Source organism: Muntiacus reevesi, chromosome 7 (genome assembly GCF_963930625.1).
Source record: "Muntiacus reevesi chromosome 7, mMunRee1.1, whole genome shotgun sequence".
Lineage (NCBI taxonomy): Eukaryota > Metazoa > Chordata > Mammalia > Artiodactyla > Cervidae > Muntiacus > Muntiacus reevesi.
The window spans coordinates 89,098,886-89,120,931 of record NC_089255.1 but is presented as its reverse complement, the minus strand read 5'-3'; the positions used below and the strand labels follow the sequence as shown (position 1 = coordinate 89,120,931).

The 22,046-nt window shown below is 46.1% G+C and overlaps 1 protein-coding gene across 1 annotated transcript in view; it reads left to right on the top strand.

The window, feature by feature from the left end:
* Window positions 1–22,046, top strand: part of STON2 (stonin 2) — a 158,616-nt gene that overhangs the window by 45,858 nt on the left and 90,712 nt on the right. Inside the window, 1 exon segment of the mRNA XM_065941909.1 lies at window positions 18,225–18,419. Coding sequence (XP_065797981.1) covers window positions 18,225–18,419 — 195 coding nt within the window.

Here is a 22,046-nt window from a genome sequence, read left to right as displayed (position 1 = left end):
CACACCCAAACCCCCTGCGTTGGAAGGCAAAGTCCCAGCCACTGGACTGCCAGGGAAGTCCCAGTAGGTTTGTTTTTCATGTTACATTTACTAAATATTTACTCTCTCGGGCACGGTGCTCAGAGTTTTACTACATCATCTCATGAGCTCTTTATAAGAGTTATAGAAGGAAGGTATTTAATTTTTTTTAATTTCTCTATTCCATATCTGTGTTTTATTTATTTATTTTTTCTTTTTCTTTTTTTTTTTTTTATATATTGTAGTGGTTTTTGCCATACACTGACATCAATCAGCCATGGATTTACATGTGTTCCCCATCCCGATCCCCCCTCCCGCCTCCCTCTCCATCCCATCCCTCTGGGTCTTCCCAGTGCACCAGCCCTGAGCACCCGTCTCATGCATCCCACCTGGGCTGATGATCTGTTTCACCCTTGATAGTATACTTGTTTCAATGCTGTTCTCTCTGAACATCCCACCCTCGCCTTCTCCCACAGAGTCTAAAAGTCTGTTCTGTACATATGTGTCTCTTTTTCTGTTTTGCATATAGGGTTACCGTTACCATCTTTTTAAACTCCATATATATGTGTTAGTATACTGTATTGGTCTTTATCTTTCTGGCTTACTTCACTCTGTATAATGGGCTCTAGTTTCATCCATCTCATTAGAACTGATTCAAATGTATTCTTTTTAATGGCTGAGTAATATTCCATGGTGTATATGTACCACAGCTTCCTTATCCATTCGTCTGCTGATGGGCATCTAGGTTGCTTCCATGTCCTGGCTATTATAAACAGTGCTGCGATGAACATTGGGGTGCACGTGTCTCTTTCAGATCTGGTTTCCTAGGTGTGTATGCCCAGCAGTGGATTGCTGGGTCATATGGCAGTTCTATTTTCAGCTTTTTAAGGAATCTCCACACTGCTCTCCATAGCGGCTGTACTAGTTTGCATTCCCACCAACAGTGTAAGAGGGTTCCCTTTTCTCCACACCCTCTCCAGCGTTTATTGCTTGTAGACCTTTGGATAGCAGCCATCCTGACTGGCGTGTAATGGTGGCTCATTGAGGTTTTGATTTGCATTTCTCTGATAATGAGTGATGTTGAGCATCTTTTCATGTGTTTGTTAGTCATCTGTGGTATTTAATATTATATTCGTAGTACCCATGAGGAGACTGGGACAGATAATGGTTTGGGAATATGCTCACAGTTAGATGCTAGGAAGTGGCAAGAGAGAGGATTCCCACCAGGCAGACTGGCCCCAGGACCTTTGAACAGCCTAGGGGTGCTCTGTGTGGTATATTTGCCTGGATCTTCCTGCTACTAAGATAGATTCCTTTGCTGCCTCATTCCCAGGAGATAACTGAGGCGAGAAATGAGGTTTCCTCCGCTCTGTTGCCCTAAAATGGCCCTGCCGGCTTGATCACTGATTATTTTCAAAGGATTCAGATTCTTTCACATCTTGCCCATACCTTGAGCTTTGAAGATTTCCTAATTGCTCAGAACTGTTTATACGACAGATGGATCAATTTGCTTTGACTCTTCACTGCTTGTTTCTGCAACGCTAACTTTGGAGTTAGTCATAATTTTGTTGCACCATCTGACTGAGGATCTTAGCTCGTTATGGATAATGGTTTTGACCTTTAATGATTTTAACCTTTAAATCATTAAAACCTTATCCTTTAAGGCAGCAATTTTCAAAGTGTGATCTATAGGTTTCTGGGTTTTCCTAAGACCCTGTCAAGGGATGTGTGGGACCAAAAATATTTTCATAAGAAGTCTAAGATGCTTTTTGCCTTTTTTATTATGTTGACATTTGCATTAGTAGTGTAAAAGTAATGGCAAATAAACATTTGGCTACTGTGTACATATAGTAAAAGATAAATGCAGTTTCATTAATATCCTTGGCAAAGTGGTAAAGACTAATTTATTAAATCTGAATTCTTAAATACATCTTTTTTACTATTATCTGTGATAAATTGGGAAATATACGTAAAACATTTGTGCTCTATATCAAGATATAATGGCTTCGATCTTGAAAAATTAGGCTTCAAAAATATTTTAATTAAAAAATAAATTTAAAAGCCAAAATTATTTTGAAATTACTTGAAAAAGTAAAAAACAATACAAAAAATCCTTAATGAACAAAATATCAACATTTTAAAGACTAAAGACAAAATCCAACTAAAACCTGCATGACTGCCATCCTTCACCCTAATCCTAGTTCTTTTTCCAGTAAAATTCTGTGTTCAGAAATAGATAGCTAGCCTGTAGGCTTCAGTTGGCTGATTCTATATTTTTTAAATGTTGCATTTAAAATATTATTTAATTACTGAGTTATTTAAGTTCTCTTTTAAATTTTGTGCCCGCAGTGAGTGCCTCCCTTCCCTCACCTTTGTGCTAGCCTTGCATTGTACTAAGGACAGGGAATTTATTGATGTTACTAGAGAACAAATCAAGAAATGACAACTTTGAAATGTGTTGAAAGCATAATTTTGGCCTAAAACATTGGCTCAGACATTCATTACTAATTCCATCTGTTTCCACGGATAACATTTAGTTGAACTCTGTGGAGGTAGGACTCTCCTCTGCAGAAAAGTCCATCAGCTGGTTTCCTAGCAGACGTGAGCCCAGACGTATAGGGTCAGGCCCACCTCAGCCGGTGTTTCTAACTCAGGGACCCAAGAACCCTGGAGGACTGTGCAGAGCCGCAGGGCGGCAAAGAAAATGGTAATAAATCCAAGGACCCTTGTATATATGTACCACATCTTCTTCATCCATTCCTCTGTTGGTGGGCACTCAGGCTGATTCCGTGTCCTGGCTATACTGTACATAGGGTTGCCACGAACATTACTCAGCCTTGAAAAGGAATGCTGCTGCTGCTGTTGCTGCTAAGTCGCTTCCGTCGTGTCCGACTCTGTGCGACCCCATAGACAGTAGCCCACCAGGCTCCTCTGTCCCTGGGATTCTCCAGGCGAGAAAAGGAATGACATTGGGTTATTTGCAGAGACGTGGACGGGCCTAGAGTCTGTCAGAGTGAAGTAAGTCAGAAAGAGAAAAGCAGATGTATAATATTGCTTATATGTAGAATCTAGAAGCATGATGCAGATGAACTTATTTGCAAAGCAGAACTAGAGATGTAGAGAACAAGTTTATGGATACCAAAGCGGGGGAAGGGGAGGTGGAATGGATTGGGAGATTGGGATAGGCATATATATATACTACTATGTATAAAATAGATAACTGATGAGAGCCTACTGTATAGCACAGGAAACTTTACTTAGTGCGTTGTGATGACCTCAATGGGAATGAAATCTATAAAAGAGGGGATATATGTATACATTGGAAACGTATGAGGGCTTCCCTGATAGCTCAGTCAGTAAAGAATCTCCCTGCAACACAGGAGACCTGGGTTCAATTCCTGGGTGGGGAAGATCCCCTGGAGAATGAAATGGCAACCCACTCCAGTATCCTTGCCTGGAAAATCCCATGGACAGAGGAGCCTGGCGGGCTACAGCCCACCAGGTTGCAAGAGTCGGGCACGACTTAGTGACTAAACCACCATCACCACCATACCTTGGAAAAGACCCTGATGCTGGGAAAGATTGAGGTGGGAAGAGAAGCGAACGACAGAGGATGAGATGGTTGGATGGCATCACCGACTCAATGGACTTTGAGTTTGAGTAGGCTCCGGGAGTTGGTGATGGTCAGGGAGGCCTGGCGTGCTGCAGTCCATGGGCTGGCAGAGTGGGACACGACTGAGCGACTGGACTGAGCTGATATGTATGTGTATGGGTGATTCACTTTGTTGTACTGCAGAAACGAACACAGCATGGTAAAGCAAGTGTATTCCAATAAAGAGTAAAAAAATGCAGGAGCCCTCTCTTGACTCTCTTGCCCATCAAGGAACCTACCAAGTAAAGGATTGCAGGGTACATCCCTATTACCCCAACCAGCCTCATCAACTAGACCAGCTCCTTCATGGGTTTCCTCACATATACTGTGTTTAACAGTAAGGAATAGTGAGGGTTGGTAGAGCTCAGGTCAGGGGACTGGCAGGAGAAATGAGGCTTCAGCCCACTCAACACGGATAATGCAGACATCTCCCAGCTTCCATCCTGGAGGCCGTTGAGCAGCTCGGGCTTTAATTTGAATCCAAAAGGTCTGGTACTTGTGCTGTGTCAGCGATATCACATTCATTAACTGCAGGCATTACACTGCAATAGCGCACTCTTTTACAGTAAGTGTCTTCACCGTGATAGAAACAGACTGAGGCTTCTTGTAGTCACTGCTGCTGGCTCGGTTCTTTGGGTAATACTGAGTTTTCCTGGTGTGGTAGCCTAAATGGTGGGCCCTGCAGACATCAGGTCCTAGGCCCTGGAACCTGTAAACCTTGCTTTTGTCTTATTTGTAGAAGGGATTTTTGCTCCTGGGTTAAGCTACAGATTTTGAGAGAAGGAAATCATGCTGGATTATCTGGGTGGGTCCTCAGTATAATGATACATAAATAAGGGGGACATGGAAGGAGTGTTACTCACATAGAGAAGTCAGTGTGAAGGGAGAACAGAAAGGGGTTTGAGGATGCTGGCCCGAGGACTGGCGTGAGGAGGCCGTAGCCACGGAAAGCCAGCGGCCACCAGATGCCAGAAGACACAAGGACCAGATTCTCTCCTTGAGCCTCTGGAGGAAGCCTTGCCCTGTTGACATCTTAACTTTGGCCCAGTGATTCTGAGCTCAGACTTCTAGCTTCTAGAACTATGAGAGAACAACCTTCTGCTGTTTGAATACACCAGGTTTTTGGTATAGCAGCCATAGTTACTTTAAATATCAAGTTTCTAAAATATTTCCCCCACTTTCTTTCCCTCCCTCCACTTTTTTTTTTTACTTAAAACAATCTCTTGTTTAACTTTCTTGCCTTTTCTCTTATTTGCTGGAGCGTAATTGCCTTAGGGCTGTGTCTGTGCGGTACAACATTGTCAATCAGCCGTGTTGTTCAGTCGCTCAGTCGCGTCTGACTGTTTGTGACCCCATGGACTGCAGCAGGCCAGGCTCCTCTCTCCTCCTCTCCATTATCTCCAGATAGGTGGTCCTATCTAACTGTCTCATCCTCTGCTCTCCCTTCTCCTCCCGCTTTTCGATCATTAGGGTCTTTTCTAAGGAGTTGGCTCTTCGCATGAGCTGGCCAAAGTATTGGAGTTTCAGCTTCAGCAACAGTGCTTCCAATGAACACCCAGGACTGATCTCCTTTTAGGATGGACTGGTTGGACCTCCTTGCAGTCCAAGGGACTCTCAAGAGTCCTTTCCAACACCACAGTTCAAAAGCATCAATTCTTCAGTGCTCAGCCTTCTTTATGGTCCAACTCTCACATCCATACATGACTACTGGAAAAACCATAGCTTTGATTATACGGACCTTTGTCAGCAAAGTGATATCAAGGTTTACAGCTCTCTAGGTTGGTCATAGCTTCTCTCCCAAGGAGCAAGTGTCCATACGTATACATCTACACCCTCCCTCTCTAGGTAGAGGCAGGCTGAGAGCGAGTCAGGCTGGTCTAGGGGACCACCTCTAATAGGGCAGGCCATTTATTAAGCGCATGTTCTGTGGTAGCCACAATGCTTTACCTCCAAAGTTTACAGCCCCATGCATGCAGGCAGGGTGTGATGTTCCACCAGAACAAAGTTTCCATGGAAACTGATTTTTTGACTTCAGCCCTCTTCCCAGTCACATAAGCATCACCCATGGAAACGGACTCTTACCTATGTGATTGTAGTTTCTCGGTTTATTCCCATTTTATTCCTCACATCTGTTCTGTTTGCTTCTAGCAAATGCCTAGCACTTTCCAGCCCGCTGTCTTTGTGTCAGGAAAAAAGGGAAAAATGTGTGTCTTGGACTCATCCCATGTAGCCTCTCTACTAATATCCTTTTATAAGAAAAAGGATGATCTTGGCCTCAGAGAAATAGGTGGGAGGATGACAGAGGAGGACTGATGAGTGCCTGGATTCCTGGAAGCAAAAAAGTGGAGCCTTACTCCTCCAGTTTGTCTGGTACCTTAACAGCCTAGCTTGCAAGGAGAAGTTGGGAAAGAAACAATCACAGGGGAGTCTGTAGGGAGAAATGTTCCCTGGGACAGTCCTTTCCCCTCCCCCAGTCCCTACCCTCCCAAAACCCCACAAAAGAATTTCTCTTTTAAGCGGTGCCACCTAAGAATAAAGCCTAGGGGGCATTGGCTTTTATCCTGGCAGGAGAATGTGCAATTTGCCTTCATTAAAATGCAGGAGGCTGTAGGCAGGGAAAGGAAGGGACAAAGAGACTGTCAGTAGTGGTAAATCTCTTATTTTTGTGGTATTTAAATGCCAGAAGCTGCACTGGGGACTTAGAGGAGCCGGAGAGGGGTTTGTCTCCACCCTGGTGACCTGGCTACTTAATTTATTGTTCACCGACCACTGATGCGTACCCAGGGTGACTGAATAACTAGGAGCAACAGCTAGAAGGGAAAACACGTCCAGAAATGCTTAAATCCATCAAGGAGACAACTTTCTTTTGGACTTCAACTAGGGCAAATGTGAAGTAAGTGCCATCATGGTTGGTCTGGGAAAAAGGGGCTATGTGATCTTTTTCAGAAAAATATGAATAAAATCAATTGAATGACAGAACCTTTTTATAAACACATATATAGGAAAGAATGGGCACCAGTTCTTTGGACCTGATGATGCTAGAAATGAGAGGGCATATAAAATCATGCCTCTTGAATATTTTGTAAAAGTTGTTTCCTCTGTTAAAACCCGTGAAATTTGGTGAAGGCCAGATGTGAAATTCACATGTCTGACTTAAGATCAGTTTGGCTCAAGTCATGTTGATAAATATTCTCTTTGTGTATGTGTGTGTGTGTGTGTGTGTGTGAGTGAGTATGTTTTCAGTTGTGTCCTACTCTTTGTGACCACATGGACTGTAGCCCACCAGGCTCCTCTGTCTCACAGGCTTATCCAGGCAAGAACATGGAGTGGGTTGTCATTTTCTTTTCCAGGGGATCTTCCTGACCCAGGCAATGAACCCAAGTCTCCTGCATCTTCTGCTTTTACAGGGGCATTCTTTGGCTTCCCTTGTGGCTCAGCTGGTAAAGAATCTACCTGCAATGCAGAAGACCTGGGCTCAGTCCCTGGGTTGGGAAGATCCCCTGGAGAGGGGAAAGGCTACCCACTGCAGTATTCTGGCCTAGAGAATTCCATGAACTGTATAGTCTGTGGTGTTGCAAAGATTCAGACATGACTGAGCAACTTTCACTTCACTTCTTTATCCCTGGGCCACCTGGAAGCCCAAGTATTCTCTTTCAGTTTAGTTGCTCACTCGTGTCTGACTCTTTGTGACCCCATGGACTACAGCACACCAGGCCTCCCTGTCTATCACCAACTCCCAGAGTTGACCCAAACTCATGTCCATTGAGTCGGTGATGCCATCCAACCATCTCATCCTCTGTCATCCCCTTCTCCTCCTGCCCTCAATCTTTCCCAGCATCAGGGTCTTTTCCAATGAGTCAGCTCTTCACATCAGCTGACCAAAGTATTGGAGTTTCAGCTTCAACATCAGTCCTTCCAATGAATATTCAAGATTGAGTTCCTTTAGGATGGACTGGTTGGATCTCCTTGCAGTCCAAGGGACTCTCAAGAATCTTCTCCAACACCACAGTTCAAAAGCATCAATTCTTCGGCACTCAGCTTTCTTCACAGTCCAACTCTCACATCCATACATGACCACTGGAAAAACCATAGCCTTGACTAGACGGACCTTTGTTGGCAAAGTAATGTCTCTGCTTTTTAATATGCTGTCTAGGTTGGTCATAACTTTTCTTCCAAGGAGAAAGCATCTTTTAATTTCATGGCTGCAGTCAACATCTGCAGTGATTTTGGAGCCCCCCAAAATAAAGTCTCTCCCTATTTCCATTGTTTCCCCATCTGTTTGCCATGAAGTGATGGGACTGGATGCCATTATCTTAGTTTTCTAAATGTTAAGCTTTAAGCCAACTTTTTCACTCTCCTCTTTCACTTTCAATATATTCTCTTTAGGTTTTTTATTAGAATATTTAATGTCCAGTAGTCATGTTTGGATGTGAGAGTTGGACCATAAAGAAAGCTGAGTGCCGAAGAATTGATGCTTTTGAACTGTGGTGTTGGAGAACACTCTTGGGAATCCCTTGGAGTGCCTCATTGGAAGAGACCCTGATGCTGGGTAAATCCCAGGAGTTGGTAATGGACAGGGTGTCAGACACGACTGAGTGACTGAACTGAACTGAATGTCAAACACTTACACTTTGGACTTAAATTAGCATAGGAATACTGTTCACATGTTGGAAATATTGTTCTGGTTTGAAAATGCTGTGTGATCAGTCTGAATTACATGGTGAAAATTGTCAAAAAAGAGACTTAACTGAAAACTCATTTGCTGAACTCTGAAGTAAGTGCATAGATATTCTGTTAACCCATGAGAGGAACCAAGGTGTTTTTTTTTTTTTTTTCCTGATGGATGTGTTCAAATCAAAATTGAATGTTTATGTTTTTCTCTCAAAAAAATGTTTTTGAAAATGGATCTGCACCCAGGTGTTTTATTCCCATGCTGTGCTTCAGCAGTAGTGTTTCCGAGGTGGGTTAGTTGCAGTTTTCCTAGCCTAGTGTTTTGCCTTCTCAGACTTCTAAATTCTACCACACACCAGCAGGAATGTAGAGGTCAGCTTTACTGTCACCTAAAATTGTTGCAAAGCTTGTCTCAGAGACAGTGCCAGTGTGCATTTTCAAGTGTGTGGGTGTGCTGAGAATATGTTTGCAAATGCATGCAGGCAAGTTGAAAGAGCAAAGTTCACCCCTGAAATTGGAAAAAAAGAAAAAAATTTAGGCGTTATTATCCGCAGGAAGCTTCCTGCTCACTCGTCGCGCTGCGCACTGACCTTCCTCCAGGGACACAGCGATTTTGTGGCAAGGCCAAGGCCGCGAGGCTGAATTGGACCCATTATGCGGATCCTGCAGGATATGCATAATTACAAACATGGAAAAAAAGCCTTGATTTCCGGAACCTTTGTTCCCCCTGTCCTTCAACTGTCTTCCCTCAGAGCTTGGACTGAGGCCTTCCCATTGTGTCTGGGAGGGAAGCGGAGTCTTTCTGTCCAGAGAAAGACCCACTTGTTCGGGGGAGGACCAGAGGTGATGTCAGCCATGTAAGAGGGTGACAGCTGGGAGGCCTGAGGAAGAGGCGCCCAGCGGTCAGTTCTGTGAGGTTGTTCGCTCTGCCTGCTGGGGGCGAGTGGCGGGCAGGGGAGGGGTAAGATCCCAGCCATTTGGTGAATGTGGAGGCCAGGCGCCCCACAGGGCTTGCACGTTTCCTCTTCTGGACCCAGGGGTCTTGCTTTCTTTAATGCCCTGCATGGTTCTTCTCTGCTTGTAAAGGTAATTCGTGCGCTTCCTGGACTCCACCTCGGACCCGGGATGCCCTCAGGGATGAGAGCCACAGGACTGGCTCTGCTCTGGCTGCCGCCTCTCCCGCCGCTCCCCGGAGTGCCTTTCCGCTCCTGCCGGCCCCCTCAGCCTTTGAAGCTCTCCCCTACACGTTCTCCCCATCTCTGCTCAGCACCAGCGCCCTCCAGCCGCTCTCTGCATCTTCATCCTGTTTTTTAAGTGAGGCCCTCGTTTGCATTTCTTTAAATTTGTACTTGTCCCTTTATTGGCCGTGCCCGTCGTCATGCCGGGCCTTCTCTGGTTGCGGCATGCGGGCTTCTCCTGGCGGTGGGCTCTCGTGCTGCGGAGACCAGCTCAAGGCTTCAGAAGCTGTGGCACATGGGCTTAGATGCCCCAGAGCATGAGGGAACGTCCCAGACCAGGGATCGAACCCATGTCCCCTGCCTTGGCAGGCGGATTCTTAACCCCTGGACCACCAGGGAAGGCCCTTAAGTGTCTCTACCTGAAATTGGGCTGTGTGCGTATATGTTTACTGTCTGTCTTCCCCACTAGAGAAAAGGGACTTTGTCTCATCTGCTCTTTATCCCAGAACATGGTACATGGAACGTAGTAGGTGCCCCCTTTGTATTTGCTGGATTAATGAATGAAAAGATGATAGGTGGAGATGAAATCTATTGCAGAAGGACTCCTGTTTGTGTGGGTAATGAGCTGTTAGGTAGAACTTGAAGGATGATCTCTTCAGTTAATCACAGTAAAGTGATTTTTTGTTTTGTTATTATCAGTTGTTTGATTTCCCATTGTTGTGCACGCAGTGCGTATATCCACCTACCACATACATACACATAAAATCCACAGACATAGCATATACATATAACGTGTACTCATACACATAGTAATACACATTTACATGCATACACATAACATATACGCTGACACGCACACACATGCATGTTACACATACACCTAGCGTAACATGTTCATACTGTATTAAAACCCCAATGTTCTCCTCTTCCAGAGAATATTCTAGCTCACCCAGGGAGCCATGTGGCCCATCTCACCCTCACCCTCAGTGTGGGACACAGAACACAATCAGCTGCCCAAGCATGCGTTAATTAACTAGTTCATTCATGCAAAGCATATTTAGGTGCTGGGAATGCATTATGAGAAAGTTGGACACAGTCCCTTTCCTGCCCAAGCTGAGGTTACCTAACAGTCGGGCACTCTGTTTCCCACGAAGCCTTCTGGGGTGAGCCAAAGCTCCTCTGAACCCGTCCTGGGGCCACTGCTTTGTATCATGAGCTAAGAAAGCCACAAATGAAGAGTCAAATGAGATTTATTTTGTGTTCCTGGATAAGCGTGTTTATCACATTGGAGAAATCATTTAGCCCTGGTTAGTGAACTTCTAACTAGAAGCAGAAAGTGGAAGACTCTAGCTGGGGTAACCTTGGCTCTTCTGATCTGGTGTGTCTGTCCAGGCCACCTTCAAATCTCAGCGGATGATAAGCAGAAAAAAAAAAAATTCCGGAAGGTATTACTCTCTAATACATTAAAGAGCCTTTTGATGAAAGTGAAAGAGGAGAGTGAAAAAGTTGGCTTAAAGCTCAACATTCAGAAAACTAAGATCATGGCATCTGGTCCCATCACTTCATGGCAGATAGATGGGCAAACAGTGGAAACTGTGGCTGACTTAATTTTTGGGGGCTCCAAAATCACTGCAGGTGGTAATTGCAGCCATGAAATTAAAAGACACTTACTCCTTGGAAGGAGAGTTATGACCAACGTAGACAGCATATTAAAAAGCAGAGACATTACTTTGTCAACAAAGGTCCGTCTAGTCAAGGCTGTGGTTTTTCCAGTGGTCATGTATGGATGTGAGAATTGGACTACAAAGAAAACTGAGCGTTGAAGAATTGATGCTTTTGAACTGTGGTGTTGGAGAAGACTCTTGAGAGTCCCTTGGACTGCAAGGAGGTCAAACCAGTCCATCCTGAATGAAATCAGTCCTGGGTGTTCATTGGAAGGACTGATGTTGAAGCTGAAACTCCAATATTTTGGCCACCTTATGTGAAGAGTTGACTCATTTGAAAAGACCCTGATGCTGGGAAAGATTGAAGGCAGGAGGAGAAGGGACGACAGAGAATGAGATGGTTGGATGGCGTCACCGACTCAGTGGACATGAGTTTGGGTAAACTCCAGGAGTTGGTGATGGACAGGGAGGCCTGGCGTGCAGCGGTTCATGGGGTCGCAACAAGTCCGACACGACTGAGTGACTGAACTGAACTGAGCAAACATTAAAGTATAAATAAAGGACATGACATCAAAGTGTATATATGTATTTGAAATTTCAGTCTACTCAGGATCCCAGGGGATAAAAGGAGAGAAGAGTATTTGCTGGATTAATTGTTTTAGCTGGTGACTTGTTGTGCCCTGTTCAGCCGTGTCTGACTCTTTTGGACTCCGTGAACTGTCGCCCACCAGGCTCCTCTGTCCATGGGATCCCCCAGGCAAAAATACTAAAGTGGGTTGCCATTCCCTTCTCCAGGAAATGTTCCTCACCCAGGGATCGAACCCGCCTCTCCCACATTTCCTGCATTGCAAGGCAGGTTCTTTACCTGCTGAGCCATCAAGGAAGCCCTGATAGCTTGTTTATTATTTATTCAACCAATGGAGTTTTGAGCCGCCACTTTGGGCCAGTCACTACTGAAGGCACTGGGGATACAGTGGGAAGTCCTGCCTTGTGGAACATCCATTCTGCTGGAGAAGCCACAGCAGAAACTGGATTGAGAAGTAGATATATGTGTGCCAGATGATGTGTTAAGTGGGAAGAGGAGAAAAATGAGGCAAAGAAAGGGTGAGAGAGGATGTGAAATTCATAGAAGGTCCGGGAGTGACTCTGAGCATTATCTTTGGCGTGAAGACTTGAGGGAAGTGAGGCCTGAGCTTGCAGGAACCGGGGAAGGAGTCTTCTAGGAGGAAGGAACAGCAAGTGATGGGACCCTGGGGAGGTGGCCCTGATCATGTTGTGTGATTCGAGTGGAATGAATGCAGGAGAAGTTCGAGAAGGCGGCGAGTCAGAGCAATTGTGGAGTCTCGGCCGGCGTAGGTTTTTAAGGGCACAGTGAGGACGTGGACCTTGACTGTGGGTAGGCAGGAAAGCCGTGGGAGGGTGTTGCACCCAGGGTGTGGTGTGAGCGCCCTAGGCTTGCACACACAGGTGATTCTGTTCACACTGGGGGCTGCTGTGGGGAGAACAGACTGAGAGGAGGAGGGTAAATGGAGAAGTGGGGAGACCAGGCAAGGCCACTGGGATGACCCTGGAGAGGACGGGGTCTGGGATCGGGGTGGCAGCTTGGAGATGGTGGGAGGTGATTGGACTTCAAGTGTCCTTTGAAGGTGGCATTAACAGAAGCTGTGAGGGACCAAAGGTGGGAAGAATCAAGGTGTCCTTCTGAACTTCTGGAAGGGAGAGGGAGCTGGTGTGGAAGGGAGAAGAGGAACTTAGTTTCCAGCTTGTAGAGATCTCAGTCAAGATTTCACGCGGATTTGGATAAAAGTTTATGTCTGGAAGTAGCAACTCCCACTTAACCCACAGGGGCTTCCCCGGTGGCTCAGACGGTAAAGAATCCGCCTGCGATGCGGGAGACCTGGGTTCAATCCCTGGGTGGGGAAGATGCCCTAGAGAAGGGAATGGCAACGCACTCCAGTATTCTTGCCTGGAGAATTCCGTGGACAGAGGACCCTGGAGGGCTACAGTCCATGGGCTTGCAAAGAGTCAGATAGGACTGAGCGACTAATCACCCTTTTGGAGTACTTCCTTTGTGCCAAGCATTTTGCCAAGTGCTTCGTCAGTATTAGCCTAATCCGTTTATGAGGGGGGCACTGTTTTCTGTTCCATTTTACAGGTGAAAACTTGGAAGAACAGATGGATTGAGTAACTTGCCCCAGGCTACAGGGCTGAATGTGCAGCAGGCAGTCTGGATCCAGAGTCCTTCCGTACAACCTCATGGAAAAGGAGAGAAGGCAGATTTCTGTCTTTGTTTCTCTGTATTCCTTGCGGATCAGATGTGAAGCATCGTGATGACAGCAACCTGCTGCTCACCGGCCTAGCTGTCAGAGGTCTGGTCTTCCTCTGGGAGAAGAGTCAACTCCAGACTGAGAACTTTCTCTCACTGTTCAACTGATCTTGTGGCCTAAGGATATTCAATCCAGAAACTAAATACCATGATATATTCAAATTTGCTAAGCTGATGAATAAAGTGTATGAGACCAAATGAGAACAGATGGTAGGATGTAGAGACACTGCCTCTCCCAGCTACTTTGGTTGTTGCTGTTCAGTCGCTCGGTCGTGTCTGACTCTTTGTGACCCCACGGACTGCAGCACGCCAGGCTCGTCTGTCCTCCACCATCTCCTGGAGTTTGCTCAAATTTATGTCCATTGAGTTGGTGATGCTATCTAACCGTCTCATCTTCTGTTGCCTCTTCTCCTCCAGCCCTCAATCTTTTCCACTGTGTCGGCTCTTTGCATCAGGTGGTCACAGGACTGGAGCTTCGGCTTTAGCATCAGTCCTTTCAATGAATATTCAGGGTTGATTTCCTTTAGGATGGACTGGTTTGATCTCCTTACAGTCCAGGGGAGACTCTCAAGAGTCTTCTCCCAGCTTCATTATTCTTAGTTTTTCTTTCGAGGGAAATTTGAGAGTTTTAGCTAACAAACGTAAAGAAGCTGTATCTGGGGACTTCCCTAGTGGTCCAGTGGCTAAGACTCCACATTCCCAATGCAGGGGGGATGGGTTTGATCCCTAGTCAGGGGAGGAGATCCCACATGCCACAACTAAGAGTTCAAACGCTGCAGCTAAAGATCCCGCATGCCACAACGAAGACCTGGTGCCGCTAAATAAATAAATATGGAAGAGCTAATATGAAAATACAAATAGTTAAAGTAAATTCCTTTCTTGAATAGTCTTTTGATATGTGGCTTTAATAAGCTTTATTAACTACTGAATAAACACAAAGGATCATATTTAAAGTGTGTATTAAATTACCAAGGATGACAGTACTACCCACCACCCAGTTTAATAAATAGAACACTGCCATCACTTCAGAAGCCCTCTGTTTCCCCACTGATCATGGCATCCTTTTTCTAGACATTCACTTCCCTCTGTCATCCTCTTCCTGGGTTTTAAGATAACTGCTCTACTTTTCTTAACAGCTTTCCTGCACATGCATCTCAAATGATGGAATTGCATTTCATCTGTTTGTGAACCTTATGTAAGTGGAATAATACTGTGTGTGTTATCCTGTGGCCGACCCCTTTTACACTTTACTTATGAGGTTTTCCGTTTTTATTACCTGTAGGTGTAGTGTTTATTGCAGTGTATTCCATCTTAGTGAAAGTGGACGTCTTTCAGTTGCGCCTGACTCTTCGCGACCCCATGGACTGCACAGTCCTTGGGATTCTCCAGGCCAGAATACTGGAGCGGGTTGCCATGCCCTCCTCCAGGGAATCTTCCCCACCCAGGTCTCCCGCACTGTGGGTGGATTCTTTACCAGCTGAGCCTCCAGGGAAGCCCATTCCATCTTAGTGATATTCCAGAGTTCATTCACCCGTGCTGTGTGATGGATATTGGAGTTATTCCACTTTGGGGCAAGTAGGAACGTGTTTCTATGAGCCTGTGTTTTGTCTTTTCAATGAGCACACCTCTCCTAGTGAACACGTGCAACTGCAAGGGATTCTCTCGTTTAAAAACGTCTGAGGGAGCTGCTGTGCGCGGGTGCGTTTACCTTCCACTCGATCAGATGACTTTAAGAGCAGCCCGTTTTCTGCGGGGCTTCCAGCTGACTTTCCCACCAGCCACACAGAAAAGCTGCCTTGGCTCCACTGGGACTGTATGGGGATGGTCACGTTTCGCTATTTTTGTCCCAGGGAGGCAGGGAAGGGTGAAGAGCAATGATAGCTCATGTGGTTTTAATCTGCATTTCCTAGATTACGGATGAGGTTGAGTGCTTTTTTTCTTCCCCCCTTTGCTTTACTTTTTCTTCCATTCAGTTTTTTCTTTTCATAAAATGCCTCTCTGAGAGTATTTTTGACGGCATTTCCCTTTCCTTGCTGATTTCTGGGAGTTCCCTGTGGACACGATGTGTGGCTGATTCTTATCTCCTTCCCTGTGGGTTGTCTCTTTACTCTTTGTGTTTGCTTAGTCGCTCAGTCATGTTCGGCTGTTTTGCCACCCCATGGACTGTAGCTCACCAGGTTCCTCTGTCCGTGGGATTCTCCAGGCAAGAATACTGGGCTGGGTTGCCATTTCCTTCTCCAGGGGATCTTCGTGACCCAGGGATCGAACCCGAGTCTCCTGCGTTGCAGGCAGATTCTTTACCTGCTGACTCTTTGGGGAAGCCCCCTTTTACTCTTTATGGTGACTTTTCATGAAAAGAAGTTCTTCATTTTAGTGATATGAAATTTGTTTATTTTTCTTTTATGCTTGCTGCTTTCTTGGTCTCAGTAAAGAAAATCTTTCACTACCCCCGAAATCATGACCACATTAAGCTGTTTTGTTGGCCAAAATGTTCGTTTGGATTTTCCATAAGCTATAATGGATCTTTTTGGCCAGCCCAATATATGCCTTTAAAGAACATCTTATGTAGCCTTTCACACTTTGACATTCAGCCCACTTAGAACTGATTTTTCTATATACTGTAGAGTAGGAATCTAATTTCATTTTTGCCTTATAGTAGCATATTTTTCTTATTTCTATCATTTTATTTTAATGTATATTTACAAGTGCATTTATATTATTAAAATTTTGATTTCATTTATATCTAAAATGTGAGATTCTGCTTCCTAGAAAGGAAAAAAAGCCATGCTAGGATTTTGATTGAGAGTACAAAGCTATAATCCAATTTAGGGAGAATTAGCGTCTTTACCAGGGCTTCCCTGATGGCTCAGTGGTAAAGAATCCACCTGCCAGTGCAGGAGACACGGATTCAGTCCCTGGGTGGTGAAGATCCCCTGGAGAAAGAAATGGCAACCCACTCCAGATTCTTGCCTGGAAAACTCCATGGACAGAGGAGCCTGGGGGGCTGCAGTCCATGGGGTCATACAGAGTTGGTCATGACTTAGCAACAAAACAACAACAACAAACGTCTTTTCATTGTCTGTTCTTTCAATCTATGAATATAGAATCTCTCTCCATCTATGTAGGTCTTCTCTATGGCCTCTTAACTTTACAAGTATCTCCTCTGGGGCTTTGCCCATCTTTTGTTAAATTTATTACTACATAAGTTTTGTATTTTGTGCTGCTTTTATAGATGCTATATTGTTTTCTTGCTGGTTAAAGACTTGTAAAACTTTTAAAACTTTTGCTTTGCAAAGACTCTGTTAAGAAAATAAGGAGACATTCATGTATGCTGATGGGAATGTAAAATGGTCCAGCATCTTTGGAAAACTGTTTGGTAGGTTCTTATAAAACTAAACATGCAGTTACCGTATAGCTAAGAAATTGTACTCTTGGGTGTTTATCCCAGTGAAATTTAAACTTATGTACATACAAAAATCTGTACATGAATGTTCAGAGCACCTTTATTTATAAGAGCCAAGGACTGGAAACAGCCCAGGTGTCCTTTGGCTGATGAATGGTGAAACTACCTGTAGTACATCCACACCATGAAAGACTGCTCAGAAATAAGAAGGAATGAAATGTTGACATGTTCAACAATGTCAGTGAAAGTCAAAGACATTAAGCTGAGTTTCTTTCCTTTTAATTCTTCCTTCCCCGTCCTTAGTTTTTTCAGCGCTTGCTTTCAGTATTTGTCAGTGAATTTGCAATGAGCCTCTCAGGAGACACCGTGGAGGAGCCATGTGATGGGCAATTGAGCAAAAACAAGTTAGGATCATCAGGAAACTCAAAAAAAGGGCCTCTGCAAAATGGTTTCTGCTGAATTCGGTGTGTAGGGTTACAGAGACAAAGCCGAATCCTGTGCACCTCCCCATTAAAGGTGTTTTTCATTGTCCGGCAGGTCAGCAGCCCCGGTAGATCTCAATTTGTAACAGACTACAGGCTCCAGTTACAGCCAAACTCCAGGCAAGCAGACACATGTCTCATTCCTAGGCGAATACATGTATATTCAAGTTCCTGACCCTTAACCCAGTCTAGCTCTAATTTTGCAGTGCAGGTTGGGGAGTTTTCTTGAGATTGTTGGTGCACCACTAAAAATAGAGGGAAAGGTGAGGGGAAGGGTGAAACTTCCTGCACTTTGTATCTGAATGAAGCTGCAACCTAGGTTAGAAATCTAAGTTGAGCCTAGTGTATGAAATAGACACCCGAGGGGAACATACTGGATAGCACAAGGAACTCTACCTAATGTGCTGCGGCGACCTAAATGAGAGGGAAATCCAAAAAGCGAGGGGGATACATGTGTTTGTGTGGCCGATTCATTCTGCTGTGTAGTAGAACCCAACACGACATTGTGAAGCAACTATACTCCAAGACAAATTTTAAAGAAGATGAAGGAATGCAAGGAGAGCCTGAAATCACACATATTCTTTGAAGAGCTAATCTTTGATTTGAGGCTCCTGAGACCTTAGTTATAGCACCGGTTTTGATCCTGACTCACTGGCGGAGTCTCGGTCAGTTAGTGTTCCCTGTCTGTGTCAGGAGTGACACTCCCTGTCCTTCCTTGCCTTGTATGGTTGTTGAGATGTCAGAGGATCCGAGCAACGTCAAAGTCAGACAAGCGCTAAAGATAAGCAGAGTGCAGCTGTTTACTCTGGATGCTTTCCGTTCGTCCCCAGCCACATCACTGACCATGCCCTGCTGGACCTGCCCTTCCTTCGACTCCCTGAGGAGATGCCCTCTGCCCTCCGAGAGCAGCTGGACCACACATTCTGAAGACACCAGCAGTCCTAGTTTTGGCCCCTCGTACACAGACCTGCAGCTCGTCAGTGCTGGGGAGCAGAGTGGCCTGGCTTCTGGGGCCGACTCAACAGGTAAGACGGGGCCCCCGGCCAGAGGGCTCTGCAAGTCACTTTTGGTGACTGCTTGCCGCTCATCAAATCTCTGCAGGCAGCTTTGTTTGCAGAATGGAGTCAGGCGTAGTCATCCAGTGGTGAAAGCTAGCATCTCCGGTCTTTCAGAATTGCGTTAGGGAAAAACACATGCACACTGGCTGGCTGGCTGGTTGGCGGGTTCTCACACCTGGGAAACCGTTTGGCATGCTGTCTTAAGGGGCTGTTTTCTGACTGTTCTGCACAAACGCAGTTCTCTGTCAGCTTGTTTTCCCCTTGGATAACTGAACGGTGTGTAATGTGCGCAAGACTGAAGCTTTCATCCTTCCACCTACGCACCTCCCCTGTTCTTTAAAGGGAGGTTAGATTTAAGTAGAGAAAAAAGTCAACGTTATGTGAAGTGAAATGAGAATCGGGCTGCAGCTGCTGTGTTCAGGCTGCAGATAATTGTGTTGTTCTGTTTATTCTTTTGCACCTGAATATTGAGTTAGCTGTGCACCAGTCTGAAACATCCCATGTTCTCATTTATGGCATTTCCGGTAGGTGTGTACGCTGGACACTTGCTGACTTTGCAGGTAGAGGTTGCCGGCCTGTCCCTAAGCTCTGTATTGTGGCTTGGGTTTACAACATCCTTGGAAGGACATTGCCTGTGCTTAGGGTTTTGGCCATTTGGCCCCAGGGATTGCCTTCCTTTGAAAGGGATAGAGTTACTGATGGTTTCTCTGTGGATGAATTTACCCAGTGTGTCCGACAATATTTGTTTCTCCTTCTCCTTCTCCTTTGGAAATTTGTCTCTGGATCCGTTTTCAAATTTTGGGTAACATTTGTCCTCATGCTGTGTGCTCCTGGGGGTTTCTACAAGTGGAGAGAGTGATCCCTCTTGCAGACTAAAAGGTTCAGACAGGATTTGGTTTGGTATTTGATAATATTGCAAGGAATCCTGGTTTATGATGATCTCTTTCTGCAGAAGCCACAGTTCTTTATTGCGTTTTGTTTGCTCCGACACTCTCTCAGTTCTGGTTGATGCTCTGTGACCGATGTTCTTGGTCTGTGACTGAAATACACACCCATCTCCCCCATGGGGAGCATTTCATGGATGGGAGCGTCTCGTGGACTGGACGTCAGAAGCTGAGGCCATGCTGGGCTCCCTTCGCCTCTCCTCGCTCTCATTCTCCCAGCCCAGCCTTCCCTTGGAGGAGGAGGCATGCAGTGTATTTGCTAAAAGCACACACAGTCAGACTGCTCGGGTTCGCATCCTCCTTCGGCCGTTGTGACCTTGGGCAAGATTCTTAATAGCTTTAGGACTCAGTCTCCCCATCTGAAAAATGGCCATAAGAATAGTACTTACCTCTGCCAACTTACTACTCAGTCCAAGTGAGACAGTTTGTGTATAACAGTTACACAATGCCTGGCACAGAATAAAGGCCCATTGCAGATAATTTCCTCCCTCCCCTGCCCCCAGGGTTCTGGTTGTTTAAAAGAAGTAGAGGTGGGCTCCTCACTGCAGGAAGAGTCAAGATTGCCGGACTCGGGTTGAGTTTTTTTCAGTCTCCTCAAGTGAAAATCGCTTTCATTCCTAGAGGTTCGGATGATGACGATCAGAGTCCTAGGCTGAACTGAACGTTGCTCATTGGTTCCCAAAGCTTATAATTGTGTTCAGTAACTGCCTTTTTGTAGAGAAGGCCTCCCCCCACCTGTCTTTTGGTCGGGGTCCTGGCAGGAAGTGGATGGTGCCCTCAAAGGGGTTCACCTGAAGGGAGTTTAATGCAACGACCTGCTTACAGCGGCAGCACGAGCTTAGAGTCACGAGACAGGGGCTGCCCCACAGGTTGCAAGAATAGCACCCCTGCCAGGGGCTCGGGGACGTGGGGAGGGGGAGGGAAATAACCCCCCCGAACTTGGCTGGTGCTCCCATCGGCAGACCTCATCAGAAACCAAAGGGCGCAGAGCTCGTAGCGGTCAGCCCCCAGACTACGGAGCAGGTGTGGGGGGGGGGGTGAAGAGTGGCTTTGGGGTGAGGGGGTGAGGTGAGCAAGTGGGGAATGGGATGGGGCGAGGCTGATGCTCGTGGTCTGTCTCCTGTGTGGAGTGGGATTGCGGTGGCCCCGGCTGGGCCGGGCTGGCTTACCTTGGCTCTGTTGCTCTGCACCCCCCGCAGCAAGCCCTGCCCCCTCCCTGCCCCCCAGGACAGCTGTTTTGTAGTGGGTTGGCAGCGTCTCCAGGCAGGCCCCAATTCCCACCGTAATTGTGGAAGGAGAGCCTCTGTGATCAGCCTACCCCTCTCTTGTCATTTTCTCACCAAGGGGATAATTAGCAGGAGGAAGGCAAGCATCCCCCAAATCCCCTCACCTTGGTTAAATCACAGGCTGAGGGCAGAGCTGGAGAGCCGAGTGGATGTCTGCTCTGGGGTTCAGCGTGCCTGGGCAGGTGGCACACGTGGGAACAGGCCAGATGCCCCAGTAACACCCTGCCTCCCAGGGTCCGCGTCCCCTAGATGACAGGCGCACCTCGTTGTCTTCAGCAGTCAGAGCAGCTCTGTAAGGCCACTAGTTTTACCTGGGCTGATAAACAGTCAGAGGGGCCAAGAAATAAAAAACCAGCCTTCTGCCTTGGAAGTCCACGGTAACCCAGGGAAGAGAAAATACAGAAACGTTCGCCAGCACAAGCTGCTGTCGCGTCGTGGGTCTGCGTTCTGGTTTTCTTTTATGCACGGGAAAGGCGTTGGTTTTAGCGTGGGATCAGAATGCTCAGTCCTGTGTGCAAACGGCGGCGTGTCATGCTGGGTGAAGCACACAGCAGGTGTTTAATACTTGTCTGTTGCACGGCTCCTTGGATGAAAGGAGTAGGATGGCAGGTGGTGAGACTCACCTGCATCCCAGACATCTGTATCCCACGTGGATCTGGAAGTCCAGCACTTCTCCCAGGTGTGTCCACGTGTGTGTTAGTTGCTCAGTCGTGTCTGACTCTTTGAGACCTCATAGACCGTCGCCCGCCGGGCCCCTCTGTCTGTGGAATTCTCCAGGCAAGAATACTGGAGTGGGTTGCCATTCCCTTCTCCAGGGGATCTTCCTGACCCAGGGATTGAACCCGGGTCTTCCTGCATTGCAGGCAGATTCTTTACCGTCTGAGCCCCCAGGGAAGCCCAAGTGTGTCCCGTGCAGCAGCCTAAGAAAAACCAGAATGCTGGAGGCTCCGGAGAGTCAAAACATGTATTAGCTTATTATAGATTTTGAAAAATCCTGAAATGATATATGTTTACGTATGGATCTACGTATATGTATAATTTATATTTATGTATGTATATGTGTATATCCAGGCTTCCTTGGTGGCTATGGGCTCACAAGAGAGTCAGACACGACTTAGCGACTATACAATGTATGTATATACACACACACCTATGTTTATATATGTATTCAAATAAATTTGGTCTTCCAATCACCCATAGTGCCTACCTGGTTACCTGGTCAGATCTCAAGGTACAGAAACCGAAACATACATAAATTTTCAGATTTGAGCTGGAAGCACATGCCATTGCTAAAGTGTTGGGAATCCAGAGAGAAACCAGAAGGAAATACTTGGACAAACTTCCCTGGATTTACAAAGGTCGCT